This window comes from Dendrobium catenatum, unplaced genomic scaffold (assembly GCF_001605985.2).
Source record: "Dendrobium catenatum unplaced genomic scaffold, ASM160598v2 fragScaff_scaffold_1521, whole genome shotgun sequence".
Classification (NCBI taxonomy): Eukaryota; Viridiplantae; Streptophyta; class Magnoliopsida; order Asparagales; family Orchidaceae; genus Dendrobium; species Dendrobium catenatum.
The window spans coordinates 1,406,664-1,434,035 of NW_021319983.1; the positions used below are offsets into that span (position 1 = coordinate 1,406,664).

General features: G+C 36.4%; 1 protein-coding gene across 1 annotated transcript in view; it reads right to left on the reverse strand.

Moving 5' to 3' along the window:
- The window catches only part of LOC110111988 (calcium permeable stress-gated cation channel 1-like), a 74,794-nt gene extending 50,615 nt beyond the window's left edge, over nucleotides 1-24,179 (reverse strand). The window contains exons 1-4 of the mRNA XM_020844059.2: nucleotides 23,145-24,179; nucleotides 22,528-22,689; nucleotides 20,632-20,767; nucleotides 12,780-12,881 (exon numbers count right to left, since the gene is read on the reverse strand). Of these exons, the coding sequence (XP_020699718.1) occupies nucleotides 12,780-12,881; nucleotides 20,632-20,767; nucleotides 22,528-22,689; nucleotides 23,145-23,458 (714 nt within the window). The 5' untranslated portion in view covers nucleotides 23,459-24,179. The remainder of the gene's footprint in view (nucleotides 1-12,779; nucleotides 12,882-20,631; nucleotides 20,768-22,527; nucleotides 22,690-23,144) is intronic.
- Nucleotides 24,180-27,372: the final 3,193 nt, after the last annotated feature.

Consider the following 27,372-nt stretch of genomic DNA (forward strand, 5'->3'; position numbering starts at 1 on the left):
TAATTAATTAATTATCATTAAAAAATAATTAATGTATAATTAAATTAAGTAATTATAATTAACACAATTAATTATAATTAAATATAATTAATTATAACTAATTATATTAGTAATAATTATTATTATTATTATTAAAAAAATAATAATAATTATAATAATAAACAAAACAAAAAATAAATAAAAAAAGCCTTTTAACAGGGATTTGGCCGAAGAAGTGCGGGTAAGGGAGAAAGTTGCCTTCACAGGCGAGCTCCCGTCGTTCCTCCGATCAAAATGTTAAAACTTCCAATCCAACGGGAGGGGAACGCCGTCGGAGAAGCGAAGCCAGGTGACGTCGAAGGAGATGAGGTCGCCGGCCAGGTAGGAGGAAGCTCTCACTTGCTCTCTCTCTCTCTCTCTCTGAGATCGGGATCGGGAGCTGTGTCGTCGGTTTCAGTTGAGATGGAGGAGAGGTTGTGGATTTCGGGAGGAGATTAGGTCGGAAGTGGAGCTTCGGGCAAGGAAGAGATGCGGGCTTCTCGTGTCTCCGCCACAGTAGAGGCGTCGGAGGTTTAGGATTTTTGTGGCGTTGGAGGAGAGCGGGAGAGTTACGGGAGAGCTCGGTTTGGAGGGAGGAAGTAGCTACGGGAGTCGAGAGCCCTGCGATCGTGTGGGAAGAAAAGTATCGGGAGAGGCTTGGTCGCGTGTGGGAGAGCTGGAGTTCGGTCCGGTATTTAACGATAGAGGGAGAAGCATCGAGACAGAACACTCGATCGAGGACTGCAAACGGCGCCGCTCGCAGGGTATGGGTATGACTGTAGAAGCGACGGGAGCAGCGATTCGGGTTGGATCCAACTGCAGGTAATCATTTCATTTTTTTTTCTTATTTTGTCTGTCTCTTTTGGTTGCATAGTAGAGGTCAACAATGGGATGATTATCTGGCTGCCCATTTTATCAAAAAAATTCGTAAGCAGCACAACCAGTGTTCTTAGGCCTCAATTCCTAAACACTTAGGTCTCCGCCACAGTAGAGGCGTTGGAGGTTTAAGATTTCTGTGGCGTTGGAGGAGAGCGGAGAGTTACGGGAGAGCTCGGTTTGGAGGGAGGAAGTAGCTACGGGAGTCGAGAGCCCTGCGATCGTGTGGGAAGAGAAGTATCGGGAGAGGCTTGGTCGCGTGTGGGAGAGCTGGAGTTCGGTCCGGTATTTAACGACAGAGGGAGAAGCATCGAGACAGAATACTCGATCGAGGACTGCAAACGGCGCCGCTCGCAGGGTATGGGTATGACTGTAGAAGCGACGGGAGCAGCGATTCGGGATGGATCCAACTGCAGGTAATCATTTCATTTTTTTTTTCTTATTTTGTCTGTCTCTTTTGGCTGCATAGTAGAGGTCAACAAGATTATATGAATTTATATAGTGAAGAATTAACCAAATAACATTAATGATCAATTTTAATTGAAGATTTCTTTAGTCTCTATTATAGACTTTTATGTTAGTTTTTTATTTAAAACTTCATGATAGGTTATATTTAAGATTTTGTGGTTGCCTCTAACTAAAATTTTGTGGTATCCTCCGAGAAGACTTTGTAATAGACACCATCACCAATAACAACATCAAACATTTATCCCACTACCTGAGGTAGGTCGTCTACATGAATCTTTTTTTTTTTCCATTGTGTTCTGTTAAGAGTCAAAGACTCATTTAAACCTAATAAAAAAAGACAATTTTTAATACTTTTTAACTAAGTCTTTTTAGGTCTGCCTCTTTTTTTTTTTTTGCATATGTCAAATCTAATACATCTACTCTCCTAATCGGGTCATCGAAACGCCGACGTTTTATGTGATAGCCACCAACATTGAAAAATCAAGATCAAATCTTATTCCAAATAATTATTGAAATTAGATTCTACATTATGAATCTCCATCTTTGAGTTTAAATTTCAAATATATCTGCGGAGTGATTATGTCTGAATGTCTCTGTGCAATGCCTTCTTTCATAAATTTTTGAGTTTAATTGAGGCTTTGCAAATCCTCACTCCATCGTTGACAAATCTACTCAACTTTGTTGCTCCTTTATTTTAAAATTTTACCTAAAATGTGATTTCCACTTCAGAAGCTCTCGCTAGAGAAAAAATTATTTTGCATTGTTTTTCTAGAATAATTATCTATAGATTTCACAACAGCTTATTATTTTAGGCACTTGGCATCTTATATTTAATATCATTCTTGCTTTCTTGCGCTTCCAGCATAGTTGTTGAATCTAATACATTAGCATGTGGCATTGCTTTATGCAATATATAGAGCCCACTAACTCCATTGTCCTTTAAGATAACTAATGCACTCTTACACATCTTAAGGGCTTCGTCATCGCCAGAGAATTTATGTCCTACAGTACTAAAATCACTTAAAGAAATGAAATTCTTCTTCAAATGTGATACATACCCGACTTCAAGCAATGATATAGTCACACCACTATGCACTTTTAGCTTCATGGTTTCATAATCTCCAATCTTGCACATAGCTCCGTTTCTCATATAAACACAGTCACTTAAACTTAGCTTATATGTGAAAATATATTTAAATTAAAATATATGTGATTAGATATTAGAACATATTAAGTCTAAAATCCACTACTCTTTACACATATTATCTATAGTCACTAAAAGAGCATAACTAAATTTATAACCAAAATTTTTTGCAACAATACTTACATCAATTAATTTATCTTTTTTGCTTTCATCATCTACTCTCACTCTCTCTTCTTCAAAGAAAAATAATATTCTTTGTGTGTTTTTTTAACAATAAAATCAAGTAATCTCTTTGAACTTACTTTGAGATTTAGGCTTTGTTTGGGGGCAGTTTAAGCTTTTTTATTTTTATTTTAAAAAGTTTATTTTCCAGCTATAGATTCAAAAATGCTTCACCAAAAATAACTTTTTAAAGGAAAAAGTTTGAAATAATTGTGAAAAAGCTCATTAATTTTAACGAACTATTTTTCTGACTACGAATTCAAAAATTGGTAGAAAAAAAAAAACTTACTTATCCCATGATTAAGAGTGAACCCTCACTCATAGGATCTCCCTCTAATTTGTAATAAATCTTCAACTGGTTTATCGCTTCCCTCAAGGTTAGAAATTACCTTTTTTGAAAGAAGTGAATTCTTAACATCCTATAAGATTTTTGCATCACAACCATATAACGTGAAATCACAAAAGTTTTTGTAAGAGAAGTACATAACTCAATAGTAATAAAGCCTGATCTTCATTTTCAACAATCACATAAATATTTCTCAAATCTTGAATGATGGAATCCAACATATTCAAATATAATTTAATAGGCATACTTTGCGGCATGCAAAATAAATGGAGTCTTTGTTTCTGATAAGAGGCTTATGGTAATGTACATAGATTCCAGTTTGAGCCATAAATTCTCTATAGTTATCTCCTCTACGACCTTTGTCAAGTCCTTATTCGCCAAACATAAAGTTGAATCTCTAAGAGAGCCTTCTCATCCATTGCTATCTTGTTTTCTTAATTCATGATTTCAAGCATTTTATTATATCTCATGAGTGCTTTTTCAAGCTCCTATTAGATAAGTAAACCACATATCTTGGTTCTCCAAAAGCTAAGACTCTTTAAGCTATCAAATTTCTCAATCTAAAATTTCATGGCCATCGTGATTTTCATAGCCTATTTTTTTATCAATTATTAGGAAAGAGAGTGTTTTCAACTAAAAGGCAAATATGATGAATCACAAAGCAAGAATAAAAGAGGGATCAAGAATAACAAAAGAGAATACCTGTTAACCAATATCCAGAGAACAAAGAGAGGAGAAAGCAAAGCAAAAATCCAATATACATACCTTAACCGTCGGATCCTCAAATCCAGCCGTGAGACTTGTCGTAAATCCTGCTTACCTCGTACGATTCGGCGCCGCTTGAGTCCACGTCCCGGAATTCCTGCTCAAAATCTGCGATCTCACCTCGATTGCTACCTTTCGACGCCTTTAAATGCCAACCGAACGAAGCTCTCGCTCTCCCCCTCATTCGTTACTTCCACGCACGCAGAGCTCCTGTCGTTGCTTCCGATCCCAGCTGAAGCTCCAACCTCCGATCCCGTCGCCCTTTGCTCTGCCGAAGCCAACCTCCCGATCTCCTGCCGTGAGAGAGAGAGAGAGAGAGAGAGAGAGAGAGAGAGAGAGAGAGAGAGAGAGAGGAAGACATACCTAGCCGAGAGCCTTCCCTACAGCCGAGCCCCTCACTCCAGCAGCCCGTCCGATCTCGTCCAGAGGATCGACCGAACTCCTCCCTGCCGTGCGCACCACCCGACTTCTGTTCCTCTATCGTTGTTCGACTCCATTCCGACCCCCTCCCTCCCTTCTTGTTTGATCGGAGCAAACAACAAGAGCTCGCTCTGTGTGAAGGTAACATTCTCCCTTCCGCGCGCTCATTCGGCCAAATCCCTTAATCTGCCGAGCCAAGGGATTAGCTAATTTTCATTTATTTGTTATAAATGACTTAATATAATTATATTAATTAAACATAATTAATTACAATTATTATTTTTAGTTAATCAGAGTTCATAAATTAATTATTATTAATTAATGTTGATTAATTATATTTTATTAAGATTAATTAATATTAATTAAGTTATAATTAATTCTAAATTAATTATAACTTATTATATTAATTAACTTTAATAATTCTAATTAATTATTTTAATTAATTATAATTAATTAAAAAAATGATTAACTAAAAAGGATTATTTAATTAATCTTATTTAATTAACATTAATTATAATTAATAGAAAATGCTTCTCCCTTCCCTCGATCCGCGCCGACGGCCGCCAAGGTATAACTTTCTAAACCCTAAAACTCCGAGAACCCGTTTCATCGCATACGTCGAGACAAAACGACCACCTATGCACGCTTTTCTTAGCGTGGTGGGAGGGAGTGCGTCCCGACGCTTGCGACGAAGCGGGTAATCACCCAAATTCCTTCTTCGAAGTTCGTATCGCCTTGGAAACCCCGCCTATGCACGCTTTTCTTAGCGTGGTGGGAAGGGATCCCGGTGCGATGCGCACGACGAAGCGGGGATACCCATAAGTACCCGCTTGCGGGGAAATAACTGTTTTTCTTGCAAAATATTTTCAAAAATAATTTTTTTTTTGCAAAACACCCATGCACGCTTTTCTTAGCGTGGTGGGGGATCGAAAAATTACACGGCCGCGGTGTCCTCGAAAGAGGGCATCTACCATGCACGCTTTTCTTAGCGTGGTGGGAAAGGCCCAGTTTTCCGTAGTTTTCCCCTAAACGGGGGAGACGCCGGAAGGCTGCCGAAATTTCGGGTGAAAATGTTGCTACACGGACCTTTTTGAACTCGAAGAAAATAAAGGTTTGGACACATTTGAACAACCAAGGACTTGGGACTATGCTCAGAACTCAAATCAAATTGAACTTCACTTGAATCCAAATAAAAAAAGAAATGTGCAAATGAGATTGAACTTGAGCTTGTGCATCCGGACTTGAACCAAATAAAAAACTACAAGAACTTGGACATACAAAATTGACTACAAAGAACAAAGCATTGGGACTCAAATTTGAACTCAAATGACACTGAACTGATTGAACTCGTATGACATGTCTTATAGAAATGGAAATTTATCATATTTATTACACATCAAAATACATATTGTAACTTTCATGCTTAAGTGTTATCAAATTTGCTTAAGTGTTATCAAATTCATGCTTAAGTGTTATCAAATTCATGTTTATTAAAGATTTCATGCCAAACATGTTATATGAAAAGAAATGAATGCATGTTCATATGAAAAGATTGTGTATGATGTATACGGAGTACCAAAGACGGTGCCAAAAGCACATTATTGCCCTTGAGGCAAAGAGGAAAAAGGAGTAATGGCTAAATGAGGTTGGGGTACCTGATCAGTACACCCTTGGTACTCCGGGACATGAATTTGGCATGATTTGCTTCAAATTTTGGACAAGTAAGGTAGGGAAAACAATGTTAGAACATAAGATTAAATGATTCCTTGTTTTTGTCTTTAGGTAGTAGAAAAAAAGAGGAATAAGAAGCGAAATCGGAGAAGAAGGTTGTGGAGGTAGGAAATTCTTTTCTTATATGATATTTGTTATTTCAATTTCATGTTATATCTTGTTATGTTTATATATTTTATAAGTTAAAGCCTTTTATGACATGTCTTTAGAAATGGAAATTTTATCATATTTATTACACATGCAAAATACATCATTGTAACTTTCATGCTTAAGTGTTATCAATTATGCTTAAGTGTTTCAAATTCATGCTTAAGTAGTTATCAATTCATGTTTATTAAGATTTCATGCCAAACATGTTATATGAAAAGAAATGAATGCATGTTCATATGAAAGATTGTGTAATGAGTTACGGAGTACAAAGACGGTGCAAAAAGAATTATTCTGCCTGAGGCAAAAGAGGAAAAAGGAAGTAAATGGCTAAATGAGGTTGGGGTACCTGATCAGTACACCCTTGGTACTCCGGGACGGTTGTATAAAATAATAAGATAGCATTTTGAGAGACGACATTCATTTCATACACCAATGACACATGCATATTTTCGTACTAAATGAGCTTTTATTTATATGATATAAACAGAAAAGCATGACTCTTTTAGTGTAAACATGTAATTTCATTGTTTAGTCTTAATGAAGATATTTAGGATTAGAATTATCTGCTGAGCGTAGCTCACTTTCCGAGTTTTGGGAAAAATTTTCAGGAGAACTAGTAGACGAGTTGGCTGATAACACGGTTCACCTACAGACGTCGTGTACGGGTCGACGGTTCCCCTTGTCCTTTTTGTTGTTTTGTTATAGTTTAGATGATTTTTGGTGTGGCTGAATCTTGTTAGAATTTTGTAATTAAATTTTTTTTTTGCCGACCTTGTACATGTTGTTAGAATGAATTACTAGAATGGTTATATGAAGATAGTTGGGTTGCTTCTCATTCATTCGATGAAATTTCAAGTTATACAATTATAACTTTATGTTTTAAAAGTTGTAGAAGTTATGGTTTATTTGCCTGTCCGATCTCGTTTCCGCGCTCGTCATACGAGCTAACGGGCCGGATCGTGACAACTCGGACTTGAACTCAACAAGACTACGAGGACTTAAATGTGAACTCAGACTCAGATTTGAACAGAAGATTTTGAACTCAAAGAAATTGAACCACGACGAACTAACTCAAATGAACTTGAACTTCAATCAAACTCAATCAAGAAGAACTTGGTTTGGGCTCAGACTTGAGTTGAACTAAATAAGATTATTTGTGGACTTAAATCTTGAACCACAACAAGGCTTGGATTTGAATCTCATTTGGCTCGAAAGAGTTATGATTCTAACCATTTTGAACTTAAACTTGGAGCAAAACTTGAACTAGACAAACTCAAACTTGAGTTTGGACTTGATTTTGATGATGACCCAAAGAATTTCAAATGAACATATGAGACCTAACTTGTATAGATTACAGGTGGTAAGCCTCCAACTTAGATGCAATGAACATATATAAGAGACTTGTGATTCTACCTCCCATCCCAATCAATGTACTTGCAATTAAAATGTGAAGCTCTCAAATGAATGTGGAAGAATCTTCATCTAGATATCAATGAATGAACAAAGGTCTACAAAGGAGGTCCAAGAGCCTACAACAAATAAAGCTTCTTATGAATGCATGTAGTGAAGGAGATAGTTGGCTTACAAGCATGAAAGAAGTGCAAGCGAATATAGTGGCTTGCAACCAATAATGATGGAAAGATTGTGAATGCAATGATTTCCCTTCAACCAACATCGATGAGTCAAAAGGAAACTTTCATCCACTAGCAATGACAAAAACAATTCACAGCTTGACTATAAGTATGGCATGAAATCTCTGATGCATCTATAAACAAGATACAATATAAATGGCATACAAGTGATGAACATAAGTGAATAAAGGAGATCGACATACAACGAATGTAATGAATTGTGATGCATGCAGTAGATCTTGTAAAAGAAAAGTTTCTTACATTTGTAATGCATACAACAACTCTACTAGTGACATTAGAGGAGTGGCGATGAATATAATACTCTACAATTAATGTCAATCTACTCATGGGAGAATATAACAGTTCTCTGCAAATGATGACTGCCAGCATTGCATGAAAAGATTGCCGGGGATGTATCGACCAACATTCAATAACATTATGCAAGCAAATGTATCAGTCTCCTACATAAATGGGAGGATCGATGTGAGCAAATATACACATAAAAGAAATGAGAATCAACAACCACTTAATATCATCGAAAGCACCAGCTCCCAACAAGTGAAAGCTGAAATATGCAACAAAGGCAATTCTATGAGCTGCTGTAGGGAAGCTATTATATACTTAATGTGTCGTCTAAAGATGATGCAATGAAACTGTAGATTAACGACATCTATTAGCAAGGCAGGAGATTAGTTAGTGCACTATGACGCCCACAAAAATCACAATAGTGCACGACAGTCTGCCTGTACGAGCACGCGAAACATTTCTATATAGAAGTGCCACGCACTCGATTGACACATTCGTACAAGCAGAGAAGGCATCTACAAATTATTTCAAAGTCACCTGGCACGTGCACTATAAATTATATAACATAATAGGTACACTAAAAGGGGTAAAAATAATTATAAAACTCGCATGGGCCCGGCGAGCGTGTTATTGGTACACACGTGAGTCTAGGGATGCTGCGTGGGTTGACAAGTGAATTCAGGTTCGAAACCGTCCTTCTATACCGGGTCAATAGAAGTCGCAGGGTTCGAACCATTAAACAAATATATGGCATGGCGACCAAATATTTGTTTTAAAACATTATATTAGGCCTTCAAGCCTACAATCAAGAGAATTCACTCTCAAAGGCCGAAGCACTCAACCCGATCCTCTCGCAGCCCGACGAGTTGACAAGGTTCAATCCATAAAAAGAAATGACCCCCGAACACCCCGATGATGGCCGTGTTGAATGCATATCTCAACCGGAGGGGTTTCCAAATATTTTCAAATGTCTCCCCAAAATCCACAAATTCCAAAATCCAAAAAAAATATTTAAAAATGAAATAAATCCATCAATGCACTTGAAGCAAAATCCATCCGCCCTCCGCAACAGTTTGTCGAGGCGGACAAATTCAAATAAACTCTAGCTCACAAAGAGCCGAATGCCTAGTCGAAAATATCACTAGGATCCATTCTCAAATAATCTCTTGCTAGTAAGGACGTGGTACGTGTCCTCTAACCGGCAGTTTTGCCGCCAAATGGCACTGCAGGTAAACGGTTATGACCCGGGGCCCTCTGAACCGAGTGGTTTTGCCGCCAAATGGCACCACAGATAGCGGTTATGGCCAGAGGCGCTCCTTAATGGCGTTAAATCCTTGAGATATGAATCAATAGGATATGATCGATAGGGTACAAAGCCCTCTGTTAGCTAAGGTGGATTCAAATTTGTCCCCTTAGACAAACATTCAACTCCGGTCTACAAGGTTTCCTTGGATGAAGCAACCCATGGCTGCTGACAAGGATCCTTCTGTCAGGTTGGGTCGACTACCTCCTCTGACTAAGTAGACCAGGGACCACGATAGCCCGGGATGACGGAACCATGGGATCTTGATCGGGTCCATCATCCATTCCCCCACCATCAGCTTTAAGTGCAGGATGGTGAAATTTCTACTTTAAATATCAAACTCTCCAAATTTCCAAATCCAAAAACCTAATTCTCAAATTCTCCAAATTTCCAAATCTCAAACTTATGCTGCTACTATATGCCAGATATCACGTATCTTTACGTATCTGATTGACGACTAGCCTTAATCGAAAGTTCTCTCTCGTGATCGGGAGGGGTAATTAACTATAGGGGCTTGCGCCTATAGGAAACCAGAACTCAGATCATAAAGTCCTCACAAAATGAGGGCGAAATCTCTGGGTAGTGTCTTATCTACAAACCCATCTGCCTTCCAAAATTTTATTCGGAACTTAGTTCGTTAAAACTCCCTCGCCGAATAAGAAAAACGAGTGGAGGCCGAGGCCGAATTTTCGGAGCCCAAAAAACCAAAGTTTATGTGGTTCGGATTAAGTAAGCCTATATAGATGACCACACAGATGAAATAATTCACTAAGCTTGAAAAGAGATACATGAAGAATTATAATTCATATAAAATTAAAGATATAGATAAATATACCACTTTGTTTAACTGATAGAAAATTTAGTTACATTTTGCAAAGATAAGGGCTAGACTTTTTTATCTTGAAGAAGCCGAATAACTCCACATGCAAAAACCCAAAGGATTTCTTCCTTTTTTTCTCGGATGAGACCCTTTTCTCTCTTCCTCTCCTTTCTTTGCTGCTTCTTTTTGTGAATTGCATACATGTAAGAATCATATGGGTTTATATAGTGATACATTCACCTTTTAGTATTAATGATCAACCACCATTGAAAATTTTTATAGCCTATATTATAGACCTTTATGGTAGCCTCCATTTAAGAGTTTATGGTAGCCTCCATTTAAGATATTGTGGTAGCCTTCAATTAAGACATTGTAGTATCCTCAAATTAGGTCTTTGTGGTAGCCATCAATCTTAAAAAATAATAATAATAAAAAAAATTATCCAAAAAGTTGATGAAATTAGGCTTCATACTTAACATCTATTTCTACGGGCTACTACCCAGTCCATATCGTCTATTGAGTTGGGAAAAATAATTTTGGAAAAGCTAAATTTGATCAACAAAATTTTCCAAATTTGCTCACCCAATTTGTCCTTACTAAAATTTTCATAATATATCTCTAATTTTAGCTTTTAATGAAAAAAAATTATTTATCTTTTTAGACATATTCTATCATTATTTTGGAAAAAAAAGTTGCTCAACTTCGATAAAAAGTAGTTCAAGCAGGTTTTCCCCATCTCCTAGCTAACCTTATAGGTTGACGCGATGGTCAACAAGATAGGATAAAGTTCACACCTCTTGCACCATATTTTTTGAGCTAATATAGAATACTTTATGGTGGAATTATGACGCGAATCAAGGCCACCATCAAGAGTTAAAAGTTAGATCAATTCAACCATCAATTTGTCATATGACTGGTTTGGTCCTATTTAAGAATTGGCCCCACTTCGAATTGGTAAAAACTGGTGAGAATTGCAGACTCGATCTTTGTCTCAATTTCTTTCTACCAGCCGGTTCAATTGCTATTTGATTAAACATAATTAATTTTCAATCCAATGACAAATATTTTTTTTAATTTAATCTTATTAATTTATTAGTAAGAAAAATCCTCAAATCTCTCAAACTGATCTCTATTCAACTATCCCCAAAATACTGAAATCTTGAGATCGAGAGCCTCTCCTCTCCTCCCTCATGTGCCAGCCCTTGAACCTCTCCCTTGCCATCAAGGGTTCCCTCTCCCTCTCTTTGCCAGTCATCCAACAACTTTCCTCATTGTTACCTCTGCCTTGAGTTTTGTCATTCTTTCTTCTAAGAGGATGTAATTTTTTTGGGAAAACTGAAATCCCTAATTTTTATTCCTCATTTTGTTTTGATAAATGTATTTGTTGAATATGTGTAATTCTTGTTGAAATATGATATTTTTGTTTGAGAACTTTGTTAAAAATCAGAAGACTCCAACATTAGATATATCAAATGTACTTATTAGATATGCTAATCTCAAATAGTGAACTCTAAAACATATATGTGATTGAAGAACTTTGTTAACATGAAGAATATATAAGTTAAAAGTTTTTGAAGAATGGAGATGTTATTGAAGGTGTTTTGGAGATATCTTTTTGGTTATGGCTACAAAGAAGATGTTAATAATTTAAATATTAAAGGCGTTGAAATTTATTATTATTAAAAATATTAGTTGTGTATGAATTCTATTTAATTTTCATTATATATTTGCATTTAAATATTTATTACATCAGGTTAAATTCCAGTTGAATCTTTAACTTTGAATCTCTCATTCCGGTTCCATATTTGTTCTGATTTTCGTTTACAAAAAAATTATTATAAATGTTATAGCTTTTGTTAGAGCAATATCAAGAAGGTTTATTCCTCTCTAGGAGGAAATGAAGGACAATGAGAGGACCGACTCCACTTAGCTACTACAAAAGGATACTTCTATTAAGTCTTCTTTGATCATAATTAGGGAGAGGAGATTTCTAAGATGCAGAGCACTCTTTTCACAGTTAAGGCCAAAGTTCAATACCTAAAGGCTAAGAACCAAGCCCTCCATACCCAAAAAGATTTCCTCAGTATGAACCCATAAATTCTTGATTGAGTTGAGGCAATATTGGAGAGAAACGTTTCAAAGTTTTAAGAAGAAACTGCCAAAGCGACCAGGACTTTGTTTTGTGCATAATGCAAAGTCAAAGCAACCTCGCCCAATCCTATCAATGCTAAAGTGACCTTTACATGCTTTATGAATGCCAAAGCTACTTAGGTTCATTTTGCCAGTGCCAAAGTTAACTAGACTTACTTTTGTCAGTGCCAAATTGAACTGATTTTTTTCCCAATGCTAAAGCAAGCTGGTCTTGTTTGATGATCTGAGCTCCTAGGGAGGATTAATTTTTCCCACACAAAAGTGAGACGGAAAATGTTATGAAACAAAAAAGAATATCACATATCCCTCTTAACATCCAAATGAAAATTAATAATTGCACAAGAAAGGCTCTAGCAAATTATTGGCAGAAATCAACGTCATTTGTCCTTAAAATAACAATTAGCAAGCCATATATGTGATCACACTACCTGATGTGTTAGAAAGTGTTCAGGATGATTGACAAGGAAAAAGTGCTCTACAAGCTCATAGGTTGACTCATCTGGATCAGCTGGGACATTCCTTACAAGGACCTGCAACAAATTAAAAGAAAAAAAAAAAAGAAAAGAATTTCATGGAGAAATTTGCAAATTATTAAGAAACCAGAGGAAGCAACTATCATTTCATGATTCAATACTCTATGATTTAAAAAAAAAAGTATATTTTATTGAAAAGATATATATAAACAAGAAGGTATCCGCTTTATTTGTTTGACTAGCACGACTAAAAAAGGGAAAAGTACAATAACTAAGTATCACCTTCCCAATGTTCTTTTTCACCACATGACACTAGTGGTGGTGCCAAATAGAGCCGAGTAATTATACAAAATTAATAAATGAAAAACTATGTGTGGGCTCCAAAAAGTCACGCCCTGACCTCTCCACGGCTCCTTTTCTTTCTTTCGTGGGAGAGGAGGTTTTAACGTTTAAGTTTTGAGGTAAATTTTTAGAAGGTAGATTGAGTTTTAAATAATACACTGCTCATAGATTTAAAATTTAACGTTTAAAATCAGAAATTCACCACCTTGCACTTAAAGTGGATAGTGGGGAGGAATGGTGATAGACCCTCGATCAAGATCCCATGGTTCCGTCATCCCAGGTCATCGTGGCCCCTAGTTTTCTTAGTTAGAGGAGATAGTCTGCCCAATCTGACTTAAAGATCCATGTCAGTAGCCTTGAGTTGCTTCGTCCAAGGGTACCTTGTAGACCTGGGATGAATGTTTGCTTAAAGGGACATATTTGAATCTACTGTAGCTAATAGAGGACTCTGTGTCCTATCAATCATATCCTATTGATTTATTACTTAATGATTTAACACCGTTGGGGAACATATGAGCTTTGACCATGACCATAATTTAATGGTGCCATTTGACAGCAAAACCACCTGGTCATAGGATCCCGGTCATAACTGTTTACCTGTGGTGCCATTTGACGGTAAATCCACTAGTTAGAGGATAAATGTCACGTCCTTACTGGTAAGTATAGTGATATTCTCAATCAAACATTTGCTCTTTGTAAGCTGAAGAGATTTTCAAGCTTGTCCACCTCAGCAAACTGTTGTGGAGGATGAATGAGTATTTTGGTTTAAGTATTTTAGGTGTTTTGTTTTAATTTTAAATATTGACGTTGTTCATGAATACATTAAATTCAACTAAATGTATTTTATGAGAATTTGGAGACATTTTGAATGTTTGGGGTCCCCTCGGGTTGAAACTTTCTGTCAACACGACCATCATCAGGGATTTTAGGCAATTTCATTTTGTTTGTTGAATCTTATTGACTGTCTTCTTGTTGTCAGAGAATTGGGTTCGTCATCGGCTTTATGCCTTAATTAGTGAATCTTTCTTGCATAGCCTTGAAGGCCTCATATGAACGAATAAAAAAAAACCCAGTCGGCACTAATATCGTATATGTCTGATGGTTCGAGCCGTGTCGACTTCTATCTATTCACATTGCTTGACCCGTGCAACATCTTCAGATGTTACGTGTGTGCATACAACACGCTCGTCGAGGTTGATGCGGGTGTTCTTATTTTAATGCATAAGAGGGCATTTTGAAATATTTAATTATAATTTATTGCATAAACGACTATTGTTGAAAGACTGCGCAAGATTTTATTTTGAAATTTGCAAATACCTTAAGCACGTAGTGTCGGATGAGATTGTGTTTGCCTGTTTGCTTATACGAGCGTTGCAGATTCAATAATGTTGGGTTGCGCTATAGGTTGCCTGCTACTTATTGTATAAAGGTTGTTGTATTGCATTAAACTCTTATTGGCAAGTACTGATTATTTGAAAGACGCACGAGCTTCCTTGAATATCCAATGAATGCCTTCTGCCCATTTGTATAGATGTTGTGGATACAGTGGTGTTATTTAATAACACGTTGAATTTCATTCATTGCACATCAGTAGTGTTGCTTAATTCATTTCATCTTCTGCAAGTTGTCATTTTCTTTAATATTTAGCATGCGAGAGTATATTTCTGCCGACAGATACATTGTGCGGTGCGTCAGGAGCCTCCTATATGTCGCTTGCAAGTAAGCTAACATATGGTATGACAGCCTAGCTTCTCAAGTTTACTGCCTCAATTCATCAGTATCCCCGTAGATTTTACTAATGATTTCTTGCTTTTGCTTACAGGTGAATCATAACATTGCATTATGGGTCGTTTGTTGTCCCTTGCGAGCTATTGTGCGTTACAAGCTTCGTTGGATTTGTTCTTTTGTAGTGTGCTGTTAAAAGGCGTTGAAAAGTCGTCTGTTGTTGCATGCAAGTGGACTACATTCCACCTATATTTTGCTTGTAGGTGGGTTTTATCATTGTACTAAGGGTCGCCCGTTGCTTCTTGCAAGTGAGCTGTTGTGCCATGCAAGTTTTGTTTTCTTCGCTTGTAGGCTGTCAGTGGGCATTCATAAATCTCCAGCTTAGCTTGTAGGGCTTGTAACCTGAGTTCATCAAGTTCGTCGAGCTCTTCCATTATGAGGCGGGCATTTTGCTCTTGAGTGAGATCATTCTGAATTGCTACCCGAAGTGTCGGTAGTTCGATCTTCAATGGTAATACGGCTTCAACACCGAACACCAATGAATAAAGAGTGGCTTTCGTTGGTGTTTTGTAAGTTGTACGATATGCCCATAGTGCTTCTTCCATCTTCGTATGTCACTCTCTTTTATTCTTGGTGAGGATCTTCTTTAACAATTTTACCAGCGTCTTATTGAAGGCTTCTGCCAATCCATTTGCCCTTAGATTATATATGGATGAATATCGCCAATCGATTTTGTGTCGATCAACGAACTTATAGATTTTTGTACTTTTAAAAGCAGTACCGTTGTCCGAGATCATGCGGCGTGGCACACAGAATCTGTAGACGACATTGTGGGTAAAGAAATTGATCATATGCTCCTATGTGACCTCTTTGAATGGAGCTGCTTCTGCCCACTTGGAAAAGTAATCCGTAGCTGCTAGAATGAAATGGTGCCCCGCTGATGACGGCGGATCTATTGGCCCGATTATATCAGTGCCCCAGCATTCAAATGGCCAAGATGCTATTGTCGGGTGCAACAGATTTGGAGGCTGATATATAACATCACCGTGGATTTGACACTCGTGGCACCTCTTAGCGTGGTCAATACAATCTCTGACCATAGTCGGCCAATAATAACCCATCATTTTGATTTTAGCAGCCATCTTAGGACCTGACTGATGTGCTCCACAAAGCCCTTCGTGGATTTCTGCTACCACATTATCAGCTTCCTTGGTCCCCAGGCAACTTAACCACATTTGATCAAAAGCTCGTCTGTACAACGTATCATTGACAAATGCGTATCGCAACGCCCTTTTTCGAATTTGTGCGGCCATAGACTTTTCTGTCGGGAGTTTATTTTCCTTGAAGTAGTCAATGAATGGCTGCCTCCAATCATTTTTGACTTCAATATCTAAACAATACCACCACGATTCTGAAGCTTGACTAGCTTTATGTCTCTTGGCCATATGATATTCTTCTGGATAATTCTCCCTAACGATTTGATGGAGAGGTTGAGGGTCAACTGGAATTTTATCTTGTTGGCTTGAATCTGGAATTCCTTCTGCCCTCGGAAATTGTAATAAAGCGGGCTCCAAGACCCTACGAGTGTAAACCCCGATGAATATAGGACTCTCCTCATTGATGTTCGTCATTTCTTTGGCTAATTTAGCCAGACAATCTGCTTTAGCATTCTGTCCTCGAGGAATTCGAGCTATTTCAATATTTAGTACTTGCTTCAAAAGCTCGAGGGCTCGCCGGTGATAGTGGGCCAATTCAACTTTACCAACCTTGTAAATTCCAAGTACTTGATTTATTACAAGTTGAGAATCACCAAAGATTTGGAGATGTTGGATTCTGACATCGATTGCAATCTCTAGCCCTACTAATAGAGCTTCATATTCGGCTTCGTTGTTGGTTCGAGGTTCAGTCAAACTGAATGAGAACCTCATTATGCCTCCCTCGGGTGCTACGAAAATGAGACCGATGCCGGCTCGGGCTCTTGCAATATTTGGAGGTCGGACAGGTCTAATCGACGATGCCCCGTCGAAGTACATTTCTCATAATGGTAGCCTTTTATTCTCCTCGACCTGCATAATCTGCTCATCGGGCAAATCATCATTTAGTGGAGAATCGGCCGAGATTGGGTGTGCAGCGAGGAAATCTGCCAAGGCCTGTCCTTTCACCGTCTTTTGTGGCATATATATGATATCAAACTGCAGTAATAGTACTGCCCACCTGGCTAGACGACCTGTCAATACTGGTCTTGTCATCAAGAACTTCAGCGGATCGATCTTCGATATCAGGGTGATTTTATGGGATAGCATATAGTGGCGGAGTTTCTGAACTGCAAAAATCAGCGCCAAACAATGCTTTTCAATAGGAGAATAACGGCTTTCTGCTCCAATCAACCTTCGACTGATGTAGTAAAGTGCATTTTCTTTTAATTCTTTATTATTCTGGGCCAATAGTGCTCCGAGGGACTCTTCCAGTGCAGTCGTGTACAGTATGAGAGGCTTCCCCGGAATCGGCGCTGCTAGGATGGGCGGATTCAGCAGATATCTCTTGATGCTATCAAACGCCTCCTGACATTCTACATCCCATTTAAAACGAACATCTTTCTTCATTAGCTTTAAAAATGGTTGGCACCTACCCGATAGATTTGATATAAATCTCCGAATGAAAGCCAGTTTTCCTTGCAGCAAGCGAAGCTGTCGAAGGTTCCTTGGTGGTGGCATCTCCGTGATCGCCTTAATTTTGTTGGGGTTGATCTCTATACCTCGATGAAGAACAACGTACCCCAAGAATTTGCCGGAGGAGACCCCAAAAGCACATTTGAGAGGATTCATCTTCAGATCAAACTTTCTGATTCTCTCAAATACAATTCTGAGATCTTTTAAATGATCATTTAGGCCAATACTTTTGATAACAAGATCATCTACATAACACTCGACCTTCTGATGTATCAAATCATCAAATATATGAGTCATCGCCCGCTGGTAGGTGGCATCAGCATTCTTTAGGCCAAATGGCATGACTGTGTAGCAGAAAATCTCGATGGGTGTCCTGAACGATGTATGCTTTTCATTTTCGGACGCCATTTTGATTTGATTGTATCCTGACGATCCATCCATGAAGGAGAACATGTTGTAGTTGGACGTATTGTCCACCAGGAGTTCGGATACAGGGAGTGGAAAATCATCTTTTGGGCACGCCTTGTTGAGGTCCCTGAAGTCAATACAGATACGAATCTGGCCGTTTTTCTTCTTTATTGGGACGATATTTGCGATCCAATCAGCATATTTTTCTTCTCGGATGAAGCCTGCCTCTATTAATTTCTTTGTTTCAGCAATCACTTGTTCTTCAATCTCTAATCTCATTCTCCTTGGAGCTTGCTTGACGGGTGCTACATCCAGTTTGATTGCTAATCTGTGAACTGCTACGTCAGGGGATAAGCCGGGCATCTCAGCATATGTCCAGGCAAAGCAGTCACTGAATTCACAGAGGAGCTCTTTTATTTCTTCTATTTGTTCTTCAGGTAGGAGAGAACTAATGAAGGTTGGGCAAGGATCCTCTTCAGTCCCCAAGTTGACTTCTTTTAGTTCATCCATAGTGGCTGTCTGTCCACCATCTTCAAGCTCTTCTGGTGCAGGCTCGACCTCTACGGGCTGCTCATCATAATCATCAGCCTCGTATGTCTCTTCGGCACCACCATTCTCGAATTCAATTTCCATGCATGTGATTGCCTGACAAGTTTCTTTCCGGATGAATTTTCTTTTGATGAATCTAATACCTTTATATGCGTCTGTATCCTTTTGTCGTAACGGACGCGGACTCCTCCCATACCAGAGGCCCAAACTTGTACGAAGTTGTCGCTTGGTGGTAGGAATATTGACTTATTTTCGTAGCATTCTTTGAATATTTTTGGTATTGAATCTAGGTAGCCTTGTAGGAAATAATTCCTCGGAGTCGAGGAGCATGCAATCCCAGTCATGATTCTCCTCTTCACGAACTCCCGTAGAATATAGCACATTCTTCGGCTCAATCCCATTTTTACGGGGAGATAGATAGAGGGTGACGAGTTCTTCAACTTTATGCACCTCACGCGAAATGATTTCTTTGAAGTGTTGTTAAGGAACACGCGTGACTACGAATACACTATTTGAAATTGATAGGCTGTCAATTCTTCTAGAGAACACATTCTGCACCATGTTCATATAAATAGAATCGTAGTCATAATCATCATTTGAAAATTCAAACTGCCTACTCCATTCATCTGTTGACTGGCACACTCTTCGAGATTAGACAGGAGTAACGTCGTCCTCATCTGTGTCACTCCCAAGATGAGGTACATATCTCTTTTCTTTTGGAATGGTCGGCGCTTTAGGAAGAGTCGGTACTGCCTTCTTTCTCCCCACCTGTTTTTTCTTACCCTCCAGTTCAAGTCGCTTTGTAGTCTTCGAATTTGATGTTTTAGCTTCGAGGGAGCTCGAAGACTTTTGCTTCTTTGGCATGAAGTACCGTGCATCTTTATAAACTGTTGCTTCATGAACTGTAAAAGGCTGAATGTCACCAGAGATCCTGAATTCTTCTCCATCTTTGAGATACTTCATACACTGGTATAATGTTGATAGGACAATGCCATATTCATGCAACTAGGGACGACTTAGTAGCGCCTTGAATGAAGTATCCACGTGAATCACATGGAATTTAGCTTCTGTGTGGAGCTCTCCAAATACAAGAGGGAGCATGAATGATCCAAGTGTTTTCTGCCCTTTTTCGTTGAAACCATGCACCATTAACTTATCTGGCCCGAGGTGTTCCACATCAAGGCAGAGGGATCTCAGTGCTTTCAAGCTTATCAGATTCACGGAGGATCCAGGATCGATTAGGATTCGACTGATGATCAACTTATCGCTCTCTGCAGTAACATACAGAGGACGATTATGGTCTGCAGTTCCGAGCATCATGTCCTCTTCGGAGAAAGTAATGAATGGCTCATTTCGAGCTTGCAGAACCTCAGTCAAACTACGTTCAGCAAAATACGCCTCATTGGAGTTCTCTCACAACTTCAAGCATTCATGGCAGATCCAGAACTTGAATGGGGACTTGTGTTCAACTCGGACGGGAATCTCAATATCCTACGATCTCCATTCTTCGACGTGGGATTTGAAGACGACACCACCGTTGGGGATTATTTGGATCGAGTTGTCCCTACGCTTGCAAGCGTCATCGACCGTCGACTTCCAAACTACGATTGGAGCATCGATAGTCAATCACTCCCGCCATCCTCGCCACCGTCAACCTTTTTAGGGTTCCAGGCAGTTGGGTTTGCTACCGTCCTCGTGGCATCGTTGGGTATACTAAAGACCTTCCGCTAAGCCTAGTGTAGTTGAGTGATCCATCCCCAAGGTGAAAATTCTCATTATTAAGTTGTGGATTGTTGATTAATAGCTTTTGGTATTGCTGCTATCTTTGGTTACCTAGGAGTTTTGGTTAATCTATGTGTACTTCTTCGCCTAAGCTAGTTGAAGACTAAGGTTCTTTGATGAATTTGCTTGTTATTTCAATAAGTTATTAATTGATATTTCATTGTCAACTATTCTTAAAATTTCTTAAACAAACTCCTTTGCATGTGGTTTTACATCATATATTTATACTGATTTTAAGCTCACCTAATGAAAATATCGGATATATTTCTATACCTTAAAAAAAGTCTGAAGTATATGTACAAGATATCTTATAACTAGCCTATTAAGCTTACTGTGAACTGATCTGGACGGCGTTTTTGTGATGCAAGAAAATGCAACCTCAATTTTGCAATTATTGCATATTCTTTGAACAACACATAGCAAGTCCAAAAGGTAAAGGTATATGCCATCACCAAGTGGGCCCAAAATCTGAAACAGAGTATAAACTTTAGTAAGAAATCATAATGACAGGAAAAAAGTTGAGAAGGAAAAGAAAAATCAATGCTGCCCTATGCAATGTATAGCATGCGGTTATAATTGGTAATTTTGTTGTGTAGCTTAAAGAAAGATTTCACAACTTTCTTCATACTTGATTAACATGAGAAGGTTGTTTTTTTAAAAGCAGAAGACCTCAAGTTGTGGAAAACCTTTTTCTCTTTTGCAACAAACTAGCTAACGTATGGCATGAAAATTCCTTACTTGACCTTGTTATTTAGATGACTAATCATGGCCGGTAACCAGAAACAGTATACAGGACTTACTTGCACTGCATATCAAGGCAACAACAATTAATTTAGTTTCCATAACTTGTTTCATATATGATGTCATGCATTACATCCTTTTAGACAACTACGGAGTTCGAAAACTGGCAAATGCCCTGTTAAATGTTAATCATTCAAGACTAATATCAAGGCATTACATAAGACAAGTCCTCTCATTTTTTTTTATGGTAAATCATGATCTTATCCCGGTTAGGAAAGTAGAGGTATTAGATTTGACTTATGTTAAGAAAGATAAGGTAGACCTAAAAAGACTTGGATGGAAAATATTAGAAATGATCTTTCTTTATCAGATTTAAACGAGAATTTGATTTTTAACATGACACAATGGAGAAAAATGATTCATGTAGCTGACCCCACGTAGTGGGACAAAGGCATGATGTTGTAGTTGTTGTAAATCATGATCTTATCTGAATTGTTTGTTTGACATCTAACTTTTGCTATATATCTTCTTAATAATATATGGATAGAAGCATCGTAGACCAAGAAAAGTTAGAACAAATTACTTTGCTATACAAACAAGCTGACGCTTAGAACTAAGTTAGAATACCGCTTTATTATTAGCTTGTAGTCAGGATTTTTTTAATATTAACTAATGTTTTCTGAAGCTTTCATTAGCACGGTTAAAAAATAAAAAAAGGTGCAGCGCAACCAAACTGAAAACTAAACCATCTTTTTTAAAGCGTTTTTTAAGCCTTAATTTCAAATGGCATCTTCTGTGCACCATCATTCCAGGGATTATGCTGGAGTTGGCTGGAACATTCTCTAGAAGCAAGCTATCAAAGTTGAATGCACAGTGCTTTCAGGTAGTTCTGATGTGATTTTTACACATGTTGCACTCGGGGCATGGATGCAGTCGAAGCAACTAAGCAACATAAGAGGATCCCGAGAACGTTTGAAGTAACGGTACGTGAAAAAGACTAAAAAGAAATAAATTAATTATTTTGATTTTATTTACTAAAAAGGAAGGAACCATTTTTTTGTGTTTGAATTCCAAAGTGCTAATTCCATTTCCATTACTTCCCAGTTTAGTCTATTTAGACATCATAAAATAAAACAATTGAGAAAGTAATAATGCACTTTGGACGTTTGAATTTGTACTTTTAATTCAGATGTTAACACCACTGGTTGATCTACACTACAATAAAGTAATTTAAATGAGATGTGTGATGTTAGGGTATATATTAACAGGCAGATTAGTACTGTAAAGATGTCACCTAACATTGAAGACTTCATTCATTAACAAATCACATCAAATAAATCACTTTTAATCATAATAGCCTATTTAAAACTATAAAAGATCGGGGAAAGTGTTAAAACAAAAAAAAAAAAAGTATTTTCTCCAACCAAATCCACAAAAGATGGCAAACAAAAAACATGCTGAAGGAATGTTATGACTAGCTTGCTCACTTATTTGATCCTGTGGGGATATTTGATATAGATATCTTGTCTATAGTGCTGAACTCCAAATCCGATTCCTTTGAAGCCTCTATCTCGAGAGTATTATTTGTCCAGTTAACAGGCACCAAAATCGCAAACGCCAATATGCAGATAGGAGCAAATATTTTAAGCCTGTAACAGGAAGGTCAAACAGGATATCAGCAGAAAAAGGGAAATATAATTAGAATACGACATTTATAGAAATAAGAAGTAGAAATAAAACTTATATAGTTGAGGCACATATGGATAATATAAGTAAGATATTATAAATATAATATAGCAATTTCAATTAAGCAGACATGAACTTTGCCCAAACGTGCCTTAAAATTATTTTGTTAAATACTGAAAAGAAACAGTTAGTAAGAAAAGCTGTAGCTGAAAGTTTTACGTGTAGAACCATTTTATGAAACCCTAGAATTGTCCACTGGCCATAAAATTAAATATTCCATCTGAATTCACGTAAGCATACAGTTTTTCGTATTAAAGTGATTGACTATCTGTAAAACAGCATAATTAAATTGAATTAACAAATTGACGAGGAATCAATCCAAATGTTCAGTGATTTAAAAAGGCAAAAAATGGCATACCCTAATAGATATATCCTCAAATAAACAGCAGAATCCAATCCAGCATGTTCAATCAACTCAGGTTCAGGCATTTTGAGAGCAGCAGGAATCCATTGAAGGAACGTTATGTATGATCTGAAGTCTAAATTGACAAACTTCTGTACAAATGAGCCAGAATTCGTAGGACTGCTCCTTACTCCTTTAATGTACCATTTAGGGAAGTAAACCCTATCATTGTATGGCTGCAAACGTAGTACAGCAAATGCTAGCAGGAAAACAAATGCAGTTAGAATATTTATAGTTGCAGCGAGACCTATGTCACCAAGTGTAGCCATAAGTTCCTTTCAGAAAAAAAATAAATCGAAATCCAGTCTCCTCCCTGTAATTTTGAACAATTATATGCATCAGATTCAGAAGTAAGAGAACCGTCATATTCATACAACAACATATGACTTAAACAAGCAAAGGAGGTGAATATCATGAAACACATAGTGAGAGTGAAAGGAAACTACAATGTAAGCCACATCATGCAATCGCTTCTGTAGGACAATCACATAGTCTGACAGTTGATATCTGATACTCCAAGATGTTTAAAACTAAAAGTCCTAACACAATTCCAGAGCCCCTACTAGTCTAATATACCGACACCATGCTATTAAGCACCAAAATTTCTCTCGACTGAGAAATTTTTCTGGAAGCCGTGCATCACTATGAAAATTTCGAAGTGGTAAATGGCTTTTACATGCATAACACTTCTACAGTACATGAAATGCCTACCTATCATCCGAATCTTGTCTGTCATGTGAGCATACCATTTATCTAACCTTGCCAAACATGATTGTAATCATCGGACCATCAATTTATATTTAGCTAGAAGTTTTAAAAAAATCAAATATAACATAATCCTCACTCTAAGATTTCTATTTATTATCTTCTCCTTAATATGAAAATACCACTTATTATATTTATATCTTCTCCGTCCTGAGAACATTTCACCAAACATGATTGTAATCATTCAATCATCAATTCATTTTTTAGTGTTAAGTAAAAAATCAAATCAAATATAGCTTACTCTCTCACCTTACAAATGGGACCAGCTAGGCGGCCAGTAGCTAACATTTAGCCCATCACTGAAGCTCCAGAGACCTACCTACAGACGATCACTTAGGGCTGTTTGGGATCATTTTAGATTTCTATTTTATTTTATTTATTTTGTTTCTGTTTTGATAAATAATTTTTTTTTTTGTATCTTTCATTTTGTTTCTTAACAGTATTTTTAAAAAATATAAACTATTTTTATTATTATTGAATATCAAATAAATTACTTTATATGATCAATAGTGGTTATTTGTGGTGGCTAAAAATGAGGTGATCATTAGCGGTGGCCGGAGATTATTGCTCGGAGTCTATAGAGGTTGTGGTCACCAGCTGTGGGCTGACAGTTGGTTGTGATTGTCAGCAGTGACAATAGTGACATTGGTGACGACCAATAGTTGCGATTATTTTTAAAAATACTTAAACTGCCTAAAAGTTATTTTGAGCATTTATTAAAAAAAAACTCAATTTACTTTTTAAAACAAAAGTACAAATGAGTAAAATCACTATAAAGAAACATATTTTTAAAAAAAAAACGATGTCAGCAAACCTGTAGGAAAAATGCCAAAGAACTTCCCAAAGATGGTCAAGTAGAATGTAGGCCTCCCACTAATTTTTTATAATAGAAGGCAAGCTGAGCAAAAATTGATCATAGTAGAGGAGAGAGATAGATATGGTTCTTGTAATAGAATACTTATAGTTTTAAAACCCAAATATATAATTGAAGTTCTTAAATTTTATACATGAATTTGAAAATTTATTTGACTAATTTTATTTAAAAATAGTTATAATAGTATAATACATAATTTTACTAATATGTTTAGCTTATTCATTGAAGTGAGCTTAATGACATTTAATAATGGATTTATATGCTAATGCAATCATGTTGCCTATTGATTAACTTGTTTAATCTGGGTAAGTTAGTAGCTTAGTCATGCTTATGTAAGAAAAAAAGTCTGATTAATAATTTTTTTAGATTAAAAATTTGCTTTAAAACGTTGTAAGAAAGTCACCCCAAATGAAGCTTGAGATTGCTGTAACTTTTCATAAGTTAACTGCTAAGTTATTGCATGAAAAATAATTTAACTATTCTAGTTGTAAAAAAAGCCTTTTATTTTCATATATTTTTTATAAATAATGAGAGAACATCATTAAAATTCTAGTTAAATGAAATTATGATTGTTATTTAAAAAATAAAATAACGAAAAAAAAACTGTCATAAACAGACAGTTAATAAAACTTTGATTATAGTATAAAATTATATGAAAGTATTAGTTTGTATTTTGAAATTTAAATGATGCAAGAAATAATTTGAAATTATGGGATATCCCAGATTTTTTATCTATCTGTCTAATAATTAATCTTCTATACTTATTTATAAAATATTTTAAAATAAAATTTCGAAGTGGTAAATGGCTTTTACATGCATAACACTTCTACAGTACATGAAATGCCTACCTATCATCCGAATCTTGTCTGTCATGTGAGCATACCATTTATCTAACCTTGCCAAACATGATTGTAATCATCGGACCATCAATTTATATTTAGCTAGAAGTTTTAAAAAAATCAAATATAACATAATCCTCACTCTAAGATTTCTATTTATTATCTTCTCCTTAATATGAAAATACCACTTATTATATTTATATCTTCTCCGTCCTGAGAACATTTCACCAAACATGATTGTAATCATTCAATCATCAATTCATTTTTTAGTGTTAAGTAAAAAATCAAATCAAATATAGCTTACTCTCTCACCTTACAAATGGGACCAGCTAGGCGGCCAGTAGCTAACATTTAGCCCATCACTGAAGCTCCAGAGACCTACCTACAGACGATCACTTAGGGCTGTTTGGGATCATTTTAGATTTCTATTTTATTTTATTTATTTTGTTTCTGTTTTGATAAATAATTTTTTTTTTTTTGTATCTTTCATTTTGTTTCTTAACAGTATTTTTAAAAAATATAAACTATTTTTATTATTATTGAATATCAAATAAATTACTTTATATGATCAATAGTGGTTATTTGTGGTGGCTAAAAATGAGGTGATCATTAGCGGTGGCCGGAGATTATTGCTCGGAGTCTATAGAGGTTGTGGTCACCAGCTGTGGGCTGACAGTTGGTTGTGATTGTCAGCAGTGACAATAGTGACATTGGTGACGACCAATAGTTGCGATTATTTTTAAAAATACTTAAACTGCCTAAAAGTTATTTTGAGCATTTATTAAAAAAAAACTCAATTTACTTTTTAAAACAAAAGTACAAATGAGTAAAATCACTATAAAGAAACATATTTTAAAAAAAAAAACGATGTCAGCAAACCTGTAGGAAAAATGCCAAAGAACTTCCCAAAGATGGTCAAGTAGAATGTAGGCCTCCCACTAATTTTTTATAATAGAAGGCAAGCTGAGCAAAAATTGATCATAGTAGAGGAGAGAGATAGATATGGTTCTTGTAATAGAATACTTATAGTTTTAAAACCCAAATATATAATTGAAGTTCTTAAATTTTATACATGAATTTGAAAATTTATTTGACTAATTTTATTTAAAAATAGTTATAATAGTATAATACATAATTTTACTAATATGTTTAGCTTATTCATTGAAGTGAGCTTAATGACATTTAATAATGGATTTATATGCTAATGCAATCATGTTGCCTATTGATTAACTTGTTTAATCTGGGTAAGTTAGTAGCTTAGTCATGCTTATGTAAGAAAAAAAGTCTGATTAATAATTTTTTTAGATTAAAAATTTGCTTTAAAACGTTGTAAGAAAGTCACCCCAAATGAAGCTTGAGATTGCTGTAACTTTTCTTAAGTTGACTGCTAAGTTATTGCATGAAAAATAATTTAACTATTCTAGTTGTAAAAAAAGCCTTTTATTTACTTATATTTTTTATAAATAATGAGAGAACATCAATAAAATTCTAGTTAAATGAAATATTGATTGTTATTTAAAAAATAAAATAAGGAAAAAAAAAACTGTCATAAACAGACCGTTAATAAAACTTTGATTATAGTATAAAATTATATGAAACTATTAGTTTGTATTTTGAAATTTAAATGATGCAAGAAATAATTTGAAATTATGGGATATCCCATATTTTTTATCTATTTATGTCTAATAATTAATCTTCGATATTT